Source organism: Galleria mellonella, unplaced genomic scaffold (genome assembly GCF_026898425.1).
Source record: "Galleria mellonella isolate WM207_F2 unplaced genomic scaffold, CSIRO_AGI_GalMel_v1 utg146, whole genome shotgun sequence".
Taxonomy (NCBI): Eukaryota; Metazoa; Arthropoda; class Insecta; order Lepidoptera; family Pyralidae; genus Galleria; species Galleria mellonella.
The window spans coordinates 264,928-283,638 of NW_026441999.1; the positions used below are offsets into that span (position 1 = coordinate 264,928).

The 18,711-nt window shown below is 36.5% G+C and overlaps 1 protein-coding gene across 2 annotated transcripts in view; it reads right to left on the bottom strand.

Annotated features, from left to right (window-relative positions):
* Nucleotides 1-18,711, bottom strand: part of LOC113513714 (heterogeneous nuclear ribonucleoprotein L) — a 464,939-nt gene that overhangs the window by 86,421 nt on the left and 359,807 nt on the right. For both annotated transcript variants that reach the window (XM_052891996.1, XM_052891997.1), the window contains exons 3-4: nucleotides 10,046-10,133; nucleotides 898-992 (exon numbers count right to left, since the gene is read on the bottom strand). In XM_052891996.1, the coding sequence (XP_052747956.1) occupies nucleotides 898-992; nucleotides 10,046-10,133 (183 nt within the window). The remainder of the gene's footprint in view (nucleotides 1-897; nucleotides 993-10,045; nucleotides 10,134-18,711) is intronic.

Consider the following 18,711-nt stretch of genomic DNA (forward strand, 5'->3'; position numbering starts at 1 on the left):
ATATATATATATATATATATATATATATAGTACATAGAATACTGACTTGTTTTTACCAACGTTCACGTGATAGCAATATGTTCACTGATCGGCATAAAAAGTTGGCTATATCCTTCTCCATCCCATATAGAACGTGTATATCAAATCGCATAGTTATTGGTGAAGCCACTATAAGATAACAAACTCACTTTCATATTTATTACATTAGTATTTACGCGACCAAAATTGCGTGATACAGTTATCAATCAATAGCTTTCTATTTTCTCTTTATTTTTATATTTATAATAATAATAAATTATTAATAAATTTTTATTTTTAAAAATAACATACAATTTACATGAAAAGGTTTTGCTGGAAGAAATCTCTCATTAGAGATAAGCTCGCCTTTGTACATTATGTTTATAATGAATTGTGGTTAACATTATATTTTGAGTACAATAAATAATAAAATAAAAAAAAAAACAAGAAATAAAACATAAACATTAATAGCAACTTTATAGATTAAAATAATAATTATATGGTAACACCTGAAATGGTCCCCACTCAGCTTAAGCTGCAGCGTGGTGCTGCAGCGCTGCTTTTCAATAGGTTAGGTTTGTAGCTCTATTTATTTCTTTTTATCAATACAAAGTTTGTTAATAATCACTTTACCTATTTATATTATTTATTGTAAACTTAACTTTAATTTGAGATAAACAACAACTGTTTCTTGCCTGTTATTCTCAGTTAAAATTACATTCCGAATAGAACAGTAGAGTCATAAAAAAATGACGATTCAAAAATGCTTATTATTGAGTTTACCTGAATAAAAAAAAAACATTTATTTATTTATTTAAAAATAATTGAAAACCTAGCATCTATTTAAGTGAAAAGGATAAAAAATAAAGCGTGACTTACCTTAGCGAATTCAATTTTCAATGTGCAGCATCCAGAGTATATGTCGCAGCCGTGTAACGCCTCTTTCGCTCTTGTCGCAGACTCGACGCTTTCGAATTTGTGGCCACGAGTTAAGGAATTCATTATGTTTACATACAGTACAGTATACAGTAATATCATGGGCGACATAGTATGTTTTATTATGACCATAGTGCCATAACTGTCATGGTTACCATTTGTCATTAAGTGGACAATCAACTTGTTTGCCATTGTTGTATTAATGTTGTATTAATAGTACATTACTGCAGCGGCCAGCAACTGAGGCATTGATGGACGAACGTGCAAATGTGGGCCCAGGCATAGCCGAGGCACACATACGTGAGTCCATCAATGCCTAGTTGCGACCAAGGCTTGTATAGTATTATACTTTTCTCAAACAATGCGCGGAAATCAAAAACACAATTTTACTTTTTAAGTTCAATGACGAATAACGAACAATAATAGTTTTTCACGCGCCATAATGTTCCTTTGTTTTTTTTTTCAATAAACAACTTTCTTCTTGCAAGCCAGTTCGAAATTTAAACAAAACCTTTTATTAGTTACCTCCTTGGTAGCCATGTTTCGAAGTAAAAGGTCATTCCATTATTAAATTACAGGACAGATATAAGCTTACATAGTAATTTTCCTATTTTAGACCGCTAGCCATATTACTTATCTGTAATTTAAAAGACAAGAGTTGGAACAGAAAAATACGAACAACATTTTAACCTGTTATAACCAGCAACACAATAATGACGTACAAAATTCATTGCGAAATCACTTGAATAGCTAAAACAGTGGCCTTAGAATATAGAATGGTGGTGGTGGTGGTGGTGGTGACGGTGATGATGATGATGATGATACTGCTGTGTATTGTGCTGTCTCGTATTGTTAATTGACTAGTATTGAATGGTGCTAAGATTAATGGTGTGGTATTGTTTTTCCTTAAAAACTATGTGTCTTAATGTAGGAGTTAGATGGAGTGACGACCTCAAACGCATTGCAGGGAGTCAGTGGATGCAGGTGGCTCAGGACCGTTTCTTATAGCGGTCTATGGGGGAGGACTTTGTCCAGTAGTGGAGAGATAATGGCTGAAATCTACTGTATCTAATTGTTAAATATTGTACGCTTTAAAAAGCTACCTTATGGATGAACTAATTTATGAATTTTTCAATAGAAACATACTACATTCCTCTCTCTTTCTCTCTCTCTCTCATTTACGTCTATTCCCGGGTCCTAATTTACACAAAGTTAGTAGCCTGCCTACGGCATGAAGGTCTTCAAATCATCACAAACAATCTAAATGAGCAAACCCATTCAAATAGTTTCGCCTTTACGATGCCATAAAATGCTTTGGATGTCGAGTATGATACGCAAAGATGATCTCATTCATCCACATTAGGGCTGCCACGCCAAATTTCGAAAACCAAAATATAAATAACTAAAATAGTATAATACATTTAGATTTTAAAATAACAAGTAATATATGAATATTAGTTAATTGTAAAACCCTAGAATAGAACACAAAAAGAAACAGAATTCGGTAATAACACAATAATTTACAGGGTACAGAGAAATAACACATAAGTCGTCAGGAATGGCAACGCATGGGGGGTATCATGAGCGAAACAGTATACTCTGTTATGTCCATGGTACTGCTCATGTCTATAGGCGACGGTTACCACTTTCCATCAGGTGGACCGTTAGCTTGTTTGGCATTCTAAGTTGTATAAAAAAAAATTAACCAAAAATAATTATAATGAATTATTAGTAACATTAGCGCTGTGTGGTCCAGGCGTAGAATTTCCCGTGGGTGTCGTAAGAGGCGACTAAGAGAACTTGATGGTCGATGGATGGGCAGCAGTGTCCCTTTTAAAACATCATCAAAGCCAAACTACGGTTGCCAACACGCTTGCCAAGCGTGGCAACTACTTGCAAAACCCTCCAATAGGGGAAAGCCTATGATCAGCAGTGGGCAGTTAATGGCTGAAATGGTATGGTAGTAGTAATCATAATTTTAAATGTTTTTTCAATGAATTATATTTTTTATAATCCACCAATGAAACTTTACTAAATGTAATACTAACACATGCCATACATACATTTTAATACGTTGTCATATTAATTGTTAGACCTCCGCGATGCATAGATTATGGTTTATAAGAGACAAGAATTAACGTCATCACAAATATCGGCCATTTCAATTAAACAGGTGCCAAAATAGTACCACGTGGCTCTTGTAATAATTTTAAACTGTTTAATGCAAATAAACTAATTTCATTTCATTAATTATTTATTTAAATAGAATAATGAATTCAAATTCAAATTCAAATTCAAAAATCATTTATTCATGTAGGACATTTTAGCCGCTTATGAACGTCAAATTTGTACATTATAATTTTATATTTACCCTACCGTCCGTATAATAACAATGTCGGTGTAACCTGGTCGAAACGTAGTGACAACCCAGATATATTACCATATTTTACTTAAATAACCACATTAATTCTCGTCACATATTATACCAATTGAACTAGATTAGGGATACGAAATTAATTGTATTTTAATTCGTGTAATTAACACCTCGAAATTGTTGGTTGGCAACCCTAATCCAGATTTATCTGAATCACCATTCGGATTCAGTCCCGAATGGATTAATGTTCGGTTTCGAACATTAAGATGTTATTACGCGACCAAGTTTAAAACACGTTCAGATTATTCAACCAGCTCCAACTGGAGGCGCGACTTTATTCTCTATAATAACGTTCAGGTGGGGCGAAAGTGGCGCGAAATGGCGGTTACGTCAACTGCTTTAATACATTGACAGTTGAATATTTATTTTAATTGTAGGATATTTTGGATAGTAAAACAATTATACAACGAATTGTTTACTACAAAGTTTGCTTCCGATATATTCGTTATCTTAGGAATTTCGGGAAATCAATTTTTGGTTGGGCATAGTAAACAAACACGCACTATACCAAACACGACGGAATATCGTCAAGTCTAACTCAATGCGGTTGGGGGAAAGGGATTGTTAGTAATGGAGACTGAGAATCCCATTGCTAGCAATATACCCAACCAGGTCGACCTTCTCGCGGTTCCCCCTGGAAACTATCATAGTTAATTCCTGATGAATTCATCATGATAGGCTAACTGGCCTGTTTTCATTCTCATCTATCACCCTTCACTGGTGCTCCGCAAGCGTATACCGTTAGCGCAGGCGGGGTTACCATACCATTTTCACCCATAAAAAAAACTCAATGCGGTTGAAATAATGGTTCCATTTTAAATGCCATCCATATTTTTTTTTTGCTGAACTGCACGATGAAGACCAGGATATCGTGGAAATATCCGATATTCGGATGAGAAATAGTTCGCCAATCTTGCTCCGTACTACCAAGGAATGGAACAACCTTCCTGCTTCTGTGTTCCTGGACATATACAGTCTTCAAATCAACACTCAATTTTCTGGACATGCATCTATAGTTCTTTCCCTCACTTTCTATCACCCGATAAAGCCAAGCACGAACCATTATCTAATAAAAAGAACTAAATCAATTTATATGTATAATCTTTGAGAAGAAGATTGTATTATATATTATTGAAGTATTATATAATGAAATGATTCCATAACAGCTGCGTTTCCCGTTCATCTCAGGCCGCTACCTTATGTCACAGGCGTCGCTCCTTACATTCCAGTTTGGACACAACTCCGAGCGAAGTAATTTGAATAAAATCCAAAGTATAAAAAACGTAATTAGAGGACGACGGCTTACTTTGTGATTTTATTATAGGAAAGTAACGAAATTGTATCTATAAACATATTTTGTTTGGAAACTTTGAATCCGAGGGTCGTTCCTTATTCGCCCTATCGTTTCATCTTTTTTGGTATAAACATAAAAATAGATAGACTGGGTATTTTTTTAATGGAATTAAAATGTAAACCCGCATCGTATGCGCTGAGATAAAGAATTGTTAGTAACGGGATCTGACATCCTCATAACTAGCAATATATACTATCAGGTCGCATGGGAACCACCCTAAAAACATCGTGGTTAAATCTTAATGAATTCTTCACGATGAGCTGAATAACCTTACTTCAACTTTACCTTTTATCATTCAGTATTGCCTTGCTCTTGATATTTTTATGGGATAAAAAACGGAATAGTAATCCTACCTGTGCTGTTGATATAGGATAAAGCCAGGTCAGTCAGCCCATTGTGACACGTTCACCAGGAAATAACCGAAAAAAAGTTCATCTGTGAGGATATATTGCTTGCAGTTGGTACTAACTTCCCCATTACAAACAATCCCTCCATAACCTCTCTCCCCTCAAATAGACTGTGGTAAATGACACTCACATACTTCTCTTTATTACGTAAAACAGACAATGCCACAAAAATGTATCAAATCTCTTTTTTTTTTGTTAAACCTCGCATAGATTGAGAGGGTAGTCACAAATCCGTTCGCATTTAACTAGTTTCAGTTAAGTAACTGGCTACTGCTGCGAGTCACGACTGATTTAGCTCTTAATACGAACAGAGCGACAACAGAATTATTATTATTGTGTTTATTCATGGTAATGTTCGTTCTATCTGGATATTTATTCTTATAGGATTCTCTAATCAGCCCAAATATCATACGAACGGTTATATTATCATTGGCATATTTATATCCAGGAAAGGGCTCTGTGAAAAAGGCATATATTCCATGATCAGACTTGTCTTTGAGCATAGCTGAAGGTTTTGTTACATTTCTGGGGTGGGCGCCAGAGAATTCTGGGGTGAGCATGGAATTAAATTCACCCACCCGCGTTTAAATACATCTATGGCGATCATGACTGACGATAAAAGTCTATCTGGGTGCTTCTGACCTATTTATCATCCAGCTGCCAGGTCAGCGTAGCGATAATAAGCTAATATCATCGTATAGGAAGAGGCTAACGCCAGCAAAGGGCATAGATAAATTTTAAGGAGCGGCCGGAGGGACCGAGCCCACTCTAAAATTATTCATCAAAAACCTAAAATTTAGAAGAATCCTAATTTTTCATTTATTGGTTACCTCTTAGCGCTTTATTGGCCTAATAAAACGCCATTAATTTAATATACAAGCAGTATTTGAGATAAAGAAGGGTACATCAATACGGTTATATCGCGGTAGCACAGACGAAGTCGCGTGTAAAACTAATTTCCCACAAATCTCTAAATCTATCTAGAAATATTTATTCGCACAATAAAGACAGCTGTTTTGTATAAGAGATGCGCTCAATATTGTTATGAATCATCGGACAGTGATGCTGTTTTTTTTTTAATAGATTTCATCATGCTTTTTATAAACTAGCTTTTATCTGGCCGCAATATTAGCAGGTAGGTGTTCTGTACGAGATACACGAGCGACATTTCAGCAATTATTTTGTATTTTCGTTACTTTATATATATATACGATATTGGTCCAGCATTCGATTTAGAAAATTTTAGCACAGAACTACAACTAACTGTAAATAAGCTTTTATCAGCCATATCCGCGTGATTGAGAGATATTCACTGACCGGGATTATAAGTACCCCATGTCCTTCTCCATCCCATATTGTACATACATATATACCAAATTCCATAGTGATTGGTTAAGGTACTAAGAGGTAAGCAACAAACTTATTTCACATTTATAATATTACTAAAGATTTAGATACTAAAAATAAATAGTTCTACTAACTGTGGTGTGCAGTACGAGGCGAGACGCGGCGACGTAAGTACTGTCTCACCAAGTCTTCGGATAAAGTCGATACAACTATCGAAAACGACAAACCTAATATGCTTATTTATTTTTTAAATCCATATTTATTTATAAAGCCTCACCATTTTTTGACATCGTATATTGTTAGAAATAATTACCGATTAGGGTAAACAAAACACAATACTTGGCATTAGTGAATAATAAGGAATACTTAAAACTGTATATCAAACCCCTTAGATAATACGTGATAATACTAGACTAATATACTCTCTTCTTATGGAGCACTTCAGTAGAATATAAATCGACTTATACGAAGAAGAAAGACGCAACGAACTGAAGCAAAGAAAGTCGCGCAACAAAAAGTTGCACGTGTACAATTACCGTTTCTTTTACAAACGAGATCTAATTTATCGGCTAGTTCAGAGTTTTATGTACGGGAACGAGTGATTTTATGTTCGCCGCATTAAATACAGTGGCGCTCGTAAAGATGGAGTGGTGAGTATGTTTTATTTTAATTAAACTTTATTGTGTAAGATGTGGATGGATCACTTGGACATTGTTCTTTGAAGACAAAGTGCGGCGTAGGATAACCCCACGCATTAGAGTGACAACTTTAAATAAATTTAAATTAAAATAAATTAATTAAATTTAAATGTTCTTTAAAAACTTTATGGTGCAAGACTCTAATTTGAGGTTATGAAAAAGTTGATTCAAAATCATATCAGCCGTTGTCAGTCCACTGCTGGCCATAGGTTTCCCCTATAGACTGCTATAAGGAACGAGGCAGTTCCTTGTAACAGTTTAGCATTGAGGGGATTTTGGTAACAGTTGTCACACCTGGCGGGCGGGTTAGCAACCGCAGTGTGGCTTTTGGTTATGCTTTAAGAGGAGCCTTTGCTTAATCGCCTCTTACGACAATTACGAGAAAGAAAAGGGTGGACCATTTTATGTCGGAACCATAACGTTAAGAAACACAACGGAAAAGATTGATTATTATCTTTCTCTCTCCATCCACTTCATTACTGAAACTCGTGTCCTTGAAAGGTGACTGTTGCCTCTCTGATACTAATAATATCAAAGTGACTTTGATATCTCTTAGCTCCATAAATTATGGTGATATTAGACATATTTAGGCAATTGAGATGCTTTTCATTCCGGTCAATGGATGTATCTCACGCGGAACGAGTTACAGGTAAAAACCAATACATAATATCTTCATATTATTCCGTATTGAGTTTTCCTCATAAATCTGATATATTATGCTTTGTTTCCTTATTCGTGTCTTTCGATATCTGTCGATGAAAAGGAGCACTTAGCAACCGTGAAGCCGGATTATGGAATTCCGGACACAAATTGTCGGACAACAGTATCTTGGGTGCTATTGCCTCGATATGTTTATTTGTGTTCCTTTTACTGTTACCAAATTAGGTCACCGCCGGTGTCATAAAGGTGGAGTCCCATTTATGGAGTGGCGGAGATTTTTTACTAATAAAATGGAATAGTAACCTTGCTTGCGCTGTGGGACACCAGTCACGATTGTGAGGAATTTAAGAATTAATAAAGATAATTTACAGGGAGAACCACGAGGAGAACGACCTGATAGAGAAAAGTGGCGAAGGTTAGGTCTTGAAGAAATCGAAGACTTTAAATTCAGCAATTCCATCTGTGTAGTGATGAATTTCTTGACCGGTTTTGGCATTGTCCTGTTTTCACTCTTGGTATACGACGGTGGGATTGCAGCGAGGAATGATAGCTGAAGATAACGCAGGTCAGTTGACTCATTACGATAAATTTACTAGGAATTAACCATGATGGCGTCTAAGAGAATCGTATGAAGGTTGCCCTAACAACCTTACTTTCAATGGAGCGTTTGTCTCCATTAATATGAGTGGCTTATAGAGAAATGTTTTTATAATCTGTAGTGACACGTACAAGTCTGTGTCTTGTAGCGGGTAGACTGTTGTTCACCATATAGCCTACCTATCAACCTGTAATTACCACAGTATGTACAATAAAGAATCCACATTCATTTATTCGTTCATTTAATAACAATATTTTCTTTTTATTTATACAGCAAGGCACACCAACAGTACACATATTGTTGGGCATGGTAACGACAATATTAAAAATAAGCAACCCGCTCATACTGTGACCTGATAACCGCGAGCCATAGAAAAATATACAACTTCACTTTTATAGTTCATGCTCTATTTTCAATATGAGATATGTATTAATATAACTATGTTTAGTTTGTTCACACGTCGAGAACTGAGAAACAAATAGCCAGATCTTATTTCATGAATCTATTATATTGTACATTTATTCCTCGTGACATATTTTTTTAAATCGCCATCGAATATCTCTGTACCAATAGGTTGACTGGTAGAGTATGCCTACATTATTAAGTTAGCCTTTTGTGCCACATTATGTTGGTCAATAAAGTTTAAATATTTAATTAAATGTATATAGAAAGACTAAAAATATCTCTAGACAAAGTTTAATCAAGTGACTAAATTCCTGATTTTCCTCTGTTTACATTTATTCAGGGTAAATGAGACAAAAATACTGAAGAGTCTGGACCCACAGAACACTTGATTTGCAAATGTGATTCCCTGGCAAATACGAGTCTCTTGGGAAAAGTTTATTCACAGTCAGAATCTTAGAAGATTACAGTTTTCTTAAACCGTGAAAGGTCATAAAGCTAATGTACGAGTACAAACAAGATAGTAGAATAATTCATAAGAAAGCACAAGAGATGCCAATCGAAGCACCACAAGTTGAAATCTAACTCCATATGTGAAATAAAGAATATTTTTGTCATTCCTCTATAGTATTTCGCGATTAATTCTGTACGTCATTAACTTAATGTTAAAATACCTGGTTTTAAATTCTAGCTCTCTTATTATGAACTCTATCGTTTGTTCTTTCAAAAGCACCTTTACATGTATCATCATCTTTACACCTTATTGATGGACGCAAGGTGTCGTCCAATTACAAATATCAATCTCCAACAACGAGATAAGAAGAAAGGATAAATACCAGTTCAGTATATTGGTAGGTGTCTGTAGTATTTCGGTTTGAAGATATGGCTGCGAAATTAATGGGTATTATGACTTGAGATGTTCATGCTTAAAGTTGTTTAAAAGAGTAACTTTAGGTAACTTTTAACTATAATACTGTCCATCGTTCTATCTACGTGATCATTTTCTTTTGCTAAGTACAGTACTATTTTAGAAGAAATAATTAAAAGAATATCTATCTATCTATATGCAACAAGAGTCGGAAACTCGTGTGTTGATTCTAATGTTGCAAACGTTCATGGGCCACGATGGCCGCTTACTCTTGATACTGTTTTTTAGCATTGAACATAGTTTTGCGACGAATTGAAAAGGATATTCAACCATAGCTTGAACACCGTTCTTCTTGAAGACCACGATCCTCTGCACTTGACCATGTGGTGTGCTGATTGTGTGTATAACATCCTGGAACAAAGAGAAGGCACGATTTAGTATTGGGATGGACAAAAATCATACTTTTAACCTACTCGAGGATTTTATGCACTTTGAAATGACAAACAAGCTACGGCCCACCTGATGTAAAATAGAGAAGAGGCCACGAAGAGGACTATGTATATCACAGAATCCATCATGACATCCATGATATGCTTCATACAATGCCGTTCTAAATTACTTATGCTAAGGTATTATGTCCCCATATCTTCGACAGGATAGCGAATAAACATTTTGTGGGTCTACGAACTCCAATTTCGGGCGCTACCCATAATAACGCGATAGCGATAACTTCCTATCGACTACCATAAGATTAAGGTCATTTGCAGGATCTTTTAAGAGTAAACGATCACATTTTGCTACGAAAAATATAGCGACATAGCTATAAAAACGCCAAAGCCCATCGATAAGCGGCGAGATGTTTCTGCTAATGGAAATATTGCATTTTTAGATTCCAACTTATTTCTGAACACAAATTGGATAATTGACAATTCTGATGAATTAACTCCACGGATTCCTGTTATAGGAACAAACAAAGTTTGTTTTCTATTGTCCAAGTGTAACTCTTTTTGTTATTTTCTCTTTTTTTCTTGCCAAAATCGATTGAGAACTAGCGATGTAATCGCCTAAAATATCAAAATTAGTACAGTTTAATATTTAATTTTAAAAGTTCTAGTTCAGACTTCGGACTTCATCAGACTACTTACAGATTATAAAGATTTTTTTTTGGTGAAAGTGAAATGGCAACTCTGCGCTAACAGTATACGCTGGCGGGGCACCAGTGAGAGATGATAGGCGAGAAAAGGCAGGTCAGTTAGCCCATTGTGGTGCCCACTCGGAATTCAGCACGATGGTTTCCAGAGGGGATCATGTGGAGATTGACTTGATAAAATATATTGCTAGCAATGGAGCTGATAGTCTGCATTACAAACAATCCCTCCCCCCCCCCATTTTTTATAATTATGTAATTAATTTGATTGTATAATTTCAGTTATTTTAATTTACGTGTGTCATAAATGACTCGAATAAAGCGTTTATCTATCTATAAAATCTGCCCTAGCTCGCTGTATTTGTATCCCATTACTGAGATAACCCAATGCAATATTTCTTCATACCAGTATCATGTAAAGACTTCGCCACGGCTCATCTCATTTGAGTGTATACAGATTTACGAAGCGGCCGACCGCATGAATACTGATCCCGATGAGAGCGCGGCCGTAACTCTTGGCTTAGCTCGCAAACTTCGTATTCAGCGTTTAGAAGGAAATACTTACTAATATCGTAAACTAACTTTCGCCCGCAACTTCGTATGTGTAGATTCTAGAAGTAGGTAACCAATTCTAGACAGGGAATCAAGATAAAACATCAACCCCAGACTTGAAAACTTTCGGACCTTTGCCCACAACTTCGTAAGCTTGGTTTTTTTTATTTTATAATTTTATACAACTCATAATGGCAAACAAGCTAACGGCCCACCTGATTCCTTTCCTGAGGACTCAGGTATTATGCCTTTGTACCCCGTAAATTCACTGCCATATTCCACCCTTCAAACTAAAACACAACTGCTTCACGGTAGAAATATGAGTGGGACAAAGGTACCCAAACAAACAACTTTTGTATAAAGTCTTCCTCTGGTCACTACCACGGTATGGTTCACGTAAGAGTTGGCCAACTTATTTGTACGCTAGTGCGGACGGTCTACCGTGTATGGATGCAGTTGCTAGCCCATCCTCGTGGTGCGATCTCGGAAAGGTAAAGGTGGAATAAGAGAATGAAGTTCTTCTGAACATTCCTCATGGAATAGACAGCAGAAGACACTGAAGGAAGCTACAACTGTACGTGACTGTATAGGTTCTAGGTGTCACCATCTTCGTGGTTCAATATACGAAAGAGGAAGGTGGCAGAAGTTTTCTGACAGCCCCCCATGACTTCAGTTCCATAGCTATAGTTAGAAGCCTCGGAACACTATTTTTACGCGTCTTTCAAGAGTTATATTTAATATTTCCATAACCTTGATCGTAGTAGAATAGTGGTTAAAAATATTTTGTGGTTAGTATCATTAAAAATTCAACTTTAACGTCATAATAATATGTCATTTTATTGATGTGCTTGATAAACACTTCGTTTGCCTTGTTGGCGCTTTGGCGTTAAGGTCAACCATATATTTAATCAATCAATTTAATTTACCAGAGGGAGACTTTGTACAAAAGTCGATTGCTTGGGTACCTCTGTCCCATTCGTGTTTCAACCGTGAAGCAGTTGTGTTTGCATGGCTGTGTTTCGGTTTGAAGGGTGGGATATGGCGTGAATTTACTGGATACAGAGGAATAACATCTGAGTCCTCAGGAATGGCAACGCATGCGGGGTATCATGAGCGAAACAGTATACTCTGTTATGTGTATGGTACTGCTCATGTCTATAGGTGACGGTTACCACTTTCCATCAGGTGGGCCGTCAGCTTGTTTCTTGATGCCACAATCAATCACTATGAAATTTAGTATACATGTATTATTTATTAAAGGTGTTTTTTCCGGCGAACGCTCAGGCTGTTAAAGGAGCTCCCTGTCGAGGTTTTCTCTATACACTACACTATGGGGTTCTTCAAAAAGGTTATATTAAGGTTTCTTCAGAGTCGGCAACACGCACGTGACACTCCTAGTGTTGCAGGCGTCCATAGGCTACAGTGACCGTTTACCAGATAATAAAAAAATAAAATATGTCGATCTTATTTTGGTTATCAAAGTGTTTTGTCTCTCTCTCTCTGTCTCCTATTGCACTAAATTCTCAATTTGAAAGTGATATAACGAGGTTAGTCTGCAATTTCGGAAACCTAACATACTATTTTTTATACCACAGATAGCATACGGCCCACCTGATGGTAAGCGCTTATCGTAGACTATGAACGCCTGCAATATCAGGAGTATTACTAATTAAAAAAAAGTTAGATTTGACAAAATTATTTTTAGTAATCAATAAATAATTTACTCAAAAATCTTTAATAGAAATTTGAACTCTTAATTATGGGAATAGTAAATAGTATCAATTAAAAACGAAATTATAACAAAATATCGATTGAAAATATCGATCAACAAAAATACAGAAATCAACATAGAACAGTAAACGTTATATAAAAAAGAATAATCAAAATCGGTCGACAGTTGGCTAAAACAACGTATAACAAAATACAATCGAATTGAGCCTGCTCTTTTTAAAGGTTAGTTAAAAACAAACGAAAGGGTTACCTTAAACACTGTTAGTATTACTGTATTTGAACGATACTTTCCCCTAAGGCATAATATTTACCCAGTACACCTGACCCAATTAATAAACTCACTTAACTACTTCACAATTATAATAGAAAATGGAATTACTTATTACTCTATAGAGATTACACGCTGCACTTAAAAGCTTTTCAAATCGCATCGTATGCAATTTCTACTTTTATAAGTGCTTACACATTAGGACATTTAAATGGGTACACTCAATATTTTTATTAATTTCACTATAAGTTAATCAGAACTAACTGAACGACAGTGGGGGGGGGGGGGGAGGAATTGTTAGTAATAGGGTCTAACTGATCCTACTGTCCCACTCATTCCCACTCCGCTAGGATCAGGGATGGCTGTCTCCCCAACACCACCTAGACCCTGAGAGCGGCGCGCGCGTTCCCGTGCACCCTCTTCTGATGTAGGGCGGATTTAATATCTTCCCACCCTAGTAAAGAGAGGAGGCCTGCTTAGGAGCGGGCCGTCGCCGTCGGAGTCTCGGACGACTTCAAGCGGGTTCCCCGCGGCTCCGGCGATAGATGGACGAGAAACACCGGGGGGGTATTAGCCGGTAAGAATCCGGCAATACCCACATATCTCCCCCGAAGTATGTAGGTCTGCATGAAGCATTTCCCTTCGACAAAAAAAAGGGTCTAACTGACCCATTGCTAACAATATACCCCATGACCTGTCGACCACCACGCGGTTCTCCCTGGAAATCATAGTGGTTAATTCTAGTGGAATTTATCACGATGGGCTAACTGGACTGCTTTCATCGTCACCTATCATCCGTAACTGGTGCCCCACCAGTATCTACCGATAAGGCAGGCGGGGATACCATTCCACTGTCATACATTAAAAAGAAAAACTGGAAGACAGTGGCGCCCTGTGGTGTCAAAGTTTTCTAGGACTATTTATAGACATTAATACACGTTCTAAATTAAAATATTTTAATTGTGATGCGTCTACAAAACATAGTAGAATGTTTTTTTTTATTAATTTTAAAATGAGAATAAAGAGGTGAATAAAGTCATTTAGCGGAACAAAATCTAAGTACTTGTAAACAACAATGATTAAATTTGTTACCATCGAAGCAATAAAGATATCTCATAACCTCCTTGAAGCGTTTTCATAACTTTCTTTCCGTATCAATATTGCAAACATGTGTTTATTTAATTTGGCACGCCAGTGTACCGTGTACCACGTGCGATACCAAGTCAATATAGTGCGAGCCACTTGTTGAAATTGAGAGCGGACCTCTATAACTGAAGCAATAACATTTGCAGGCGACGTCACGGAATTTTTTATTAAAATTTAAAAATCGCTGTTTTAAACAAATTTTACATTTAAATCTTTTATTTTGTAATACCTAGAACAGTAAACAATAAATATATAAACATAAAACAAAATATATAAATAAAATATATTGGGGGGAAGGGATCGTTAGTAATGCGGGCTACCAGTCCCATTGCTAGCAATATACCCAACCAGGTCGACCTCCACGCGGTTCTCCCTGGAACCTATCATGGTTAATTCCTGATGATTTCATCATGATGGGCAAGCCAGTTGGCTTGTTTTCATTCTCATCTATCACCCTTCACTGGTGCTCCGCCAGCGTATCCCGTTAGCGCAGGCGGGGTACCATACCACTTTCACCCATCAAAAAAAAAACCTCCTTCGAGCAATTTCATAACCTTTTTCAATCTCAAGATTGCAAAAAACATATAAACTCTTACGCTCCTACTCACTTCTATCTATTCCCCTTTATATACTGTAACACCCCCAGATAGACTGTAAGAGATTGCCCTAGCGATAAGACCGCCTTTTGTACCTTTATAGGTATTTTAATCTGTACTTCATGCTATTGTATTTCACTTGAATTGTTATTATTATTATGTTTCTGGTGCAATAAAGAGTAAAATAAATAAATAAATAAATAGTAGTGTTCATTTAATTCTGCACGCCAGTGTAGCACGTACCACGTGCGCCGCGAGCCAATATCGTGCGAACCACTTGTTGAAATTGAGTGCGGGCCTCTACAGTCGGACCGATAACATTTGCAAGTGACGTCACGGAGTTTTCTTAATAAAATTTTCCTGTCCGATAGCCAAGCAAAAGGTTCTCTCTCTGGTAGTTTAATGTTAGACGGCGTATCGTAATAAATCATATGAGTACACTATATAAGTTAAACTATACTTATATACTTTAAGTTAAAACTGGAACACAACTGTGGGAACCACATTCCGCAATTGCAATTTTTACGTGACGCCGGAACAAATATACAGACAGATAGAGAGATGATTCTAAGAATTATAATTATCGATCGACATATTATATTTTATAATAAATATATATGAACTTGTACATTTACTAGTATTTAGTGATGTAGTTCATGTTTACAATGGCTGGTCTGTTTTTCTTGTGGTTACCGTAGCCTATCACCCAACACCTGCAATACCAGAGGGCATTACGCGTGCGTTGCCGTCCCTGAAGAAACCTCTTTACCCCCTTTTGAAGAACCCCATGCTGTAGTCTCTTGGGAAAACCTCGGCACGGAGCTCATTCCACAACCTGAGTGTTCGTGGGAGGAAACATTACATTTTCCACGTGTCGAAATTCTAATGTTATGCTGTTTACACATGTTTTTTAATTGTAACCGAGTATAAAAACCATAATTACCTATATGTAAACCTAACATCGTTATAATTTGTTATGTGTACCTCGTTAAAATAAATAAATAAACTTCAAGACGTAAAACATAGTATAGAGATGCCCGTGTCTTATATTTTCACACGTAAAATCTTTCCCTGGTAGCAATATTTTTGAGTTTAAAGTAAACATCTCTCCAGTACGTACAACGTGCAATATTTGAATACATCTCCTTTGGGATCTCGGTGCGAGCTGTGATCTACTCTAATGTATTAAAAACTACCTACATACAAATTTCTTATACATTTTAAGGTCAATTTGTACTTAGATGTGTATTTAGATTATGCTAAATTACATTAACCGGGACCGTGTGGTCCTGGCATAGAATAGGCCACCGCTTCCTTTCCCGTATGTCGTAAGAGGCAACTAAGGGATGGCGAGCCACGCTTGCCACGCGTGGCAACTACTGTTAAAACCCCTGTTTGCGCGTTCCCTTATTTTTACATATTTTTAAATAATATTAATATAAATTTATTTTTATTTATATGCTAGTTCAACAATAAATAGTAATCGGTACCTAGTGCTAAATTCATTCCCTTTGATTCTATCCTATCCAACCATCGTCATCGTCTTTACCTCCGAGTTACAACAACCAATGAGGACGCCGGAAGCTTCTAAGAAACTTCAGAGCTGTCTTCAATCTTAACCGTCAATGTGACCTCCGCAATCGACGAGCAACTACGTATAAAAAATATTAATAACATTGTTGTGCTGTAAATGTGGTTACCGCTTTCATAATTTGAAGTGCCGTGTTGGTAGACAATATTGTGTGTGTACATTGGTGATAAAGTGACGGAAGGAATCAAGGCGCCTGAACAGGACATCATATGATAGCCCACGACAAGACGGTGAGTCCTTATATCCTTTCGTTATTCCTGTCACATATAGATATGTTTCCTATAAAACCCACCAACCCCCCAAAGGAGTGGCTTATATTCAGCAGTGGACAGTTAAAGGCTGATGGGATGATGTTACGTCAAATTACATTAATGAATGTAGTATATACCAACTATGGGGGTATATACTTGAAATGAATGGCAACGCATGGGGGGTATCATGGGCAAAACAGTACACTCTGTTATGTCCATGTTACTGCTCAGGTCTATAGGCGACGGTTACCACTTTTCAACAGGTGGGCCGTCAGCTTGATTGCCATTCTAAGTTGTATAAAAAAAAAAGTTCGTTACCTTGTAACTCCGTCATTTATACACCGATTTGGAAAATTCCTCGTTTATTTGAACAAATATACTTCAGATTAGAACCATAGAAATTTCATTAAAAACTGTTTTTTTGTTAAGCTAAAATAACTAATTTTATTATGATCGATGTGTTTTTTTAATATGAAAAATAAAATCTATTATTAGAAACGCGAGTTGAAAAACAACAAAAAGTTTTGATTTGAAATTTAAAACTATTATATATACATACATACATACATATCTGTCACGCCTGTCTTCCATTAGGGTAGGCAGAAACAATGGAACGCCAAATGCTTCGATTAAATTCTATTATATAATATATATATATATATATATTCAATATACGTATATTAGAATCTGCAAATAATTTAATATGTAATCATTTAATACAGCATCCAATTTAATTCTAGTTCCGCACAACGTGGTATCCCGTGGGAACTGCGATGCCGGGAACTTGGTCTCGGTTAATGAGCGGTGTAACTGACGTCCGGAGCCGGTTAGTTCACTAACTCGCTAATAAGGACAGTAACTGAGCTAGTGCTGCAGTTTGGTTTAACTGATTGAATATTCAAACTACCCTCAGACTAGGTCCCCTACGGAGTTGGCAGAGAAAAACGAATTTTACATCTTATCCTTGCTCGATACATTTTTATGTTTGACAGCCCACTGGTGTTTGTTTCTATATGGGAAGGATTCTAGACTGGTCCGGTGGCTTGGTATTGGGTTTACATTTTGAGTTTCTAAGATCATCAATTTTTATTAAATAATTGTCAAGAGTTTGATTCTCATTTATTTAATGATAATATAGCTTTATACATTTTAAGGTCAATTTGTACTTAGATGTGTCGGTAGGGGCTGCCCTAGACGGACGTATGTCGACCAAATAGGCGACGTGCTGAAGAAGGGCCAAATTAAAAGTACCCGTAACCGGCGAGCGTGTATGAAAAGATTGATGTATGTGGAAGAAGCGAGAGAAGTTTGTTTGAATCGAAGCATTTGGCGTTCCATTGTTTCAGCCTATCCTAATAGGAGACAGGCGTGACAGATATGTATGTATGTATGTAGCTTCATACAGGTGAAAGAATTTTGAAAATATATTGACTATTTTTTGATGTAATCCATTACAAGTTTTCGCTCACGGCTTCGCTCGCTGCTTCCCATGCAAATTATTATCATCTATATTGAAAGAATTTTTGAAATCGAATATATATGCTCTGATTTTCAGCCTGAATAAGATAATATGCAAGGTAATTAATTAGAGTAACGATGATATTATAAAAGACCAAATAAATAACACACAGGAACTTCCAAATAATAAAAAAAAAACCACAGTCACTTTCTACCATCGTACGGCTCGCCATCGACAGGGAGTTCATC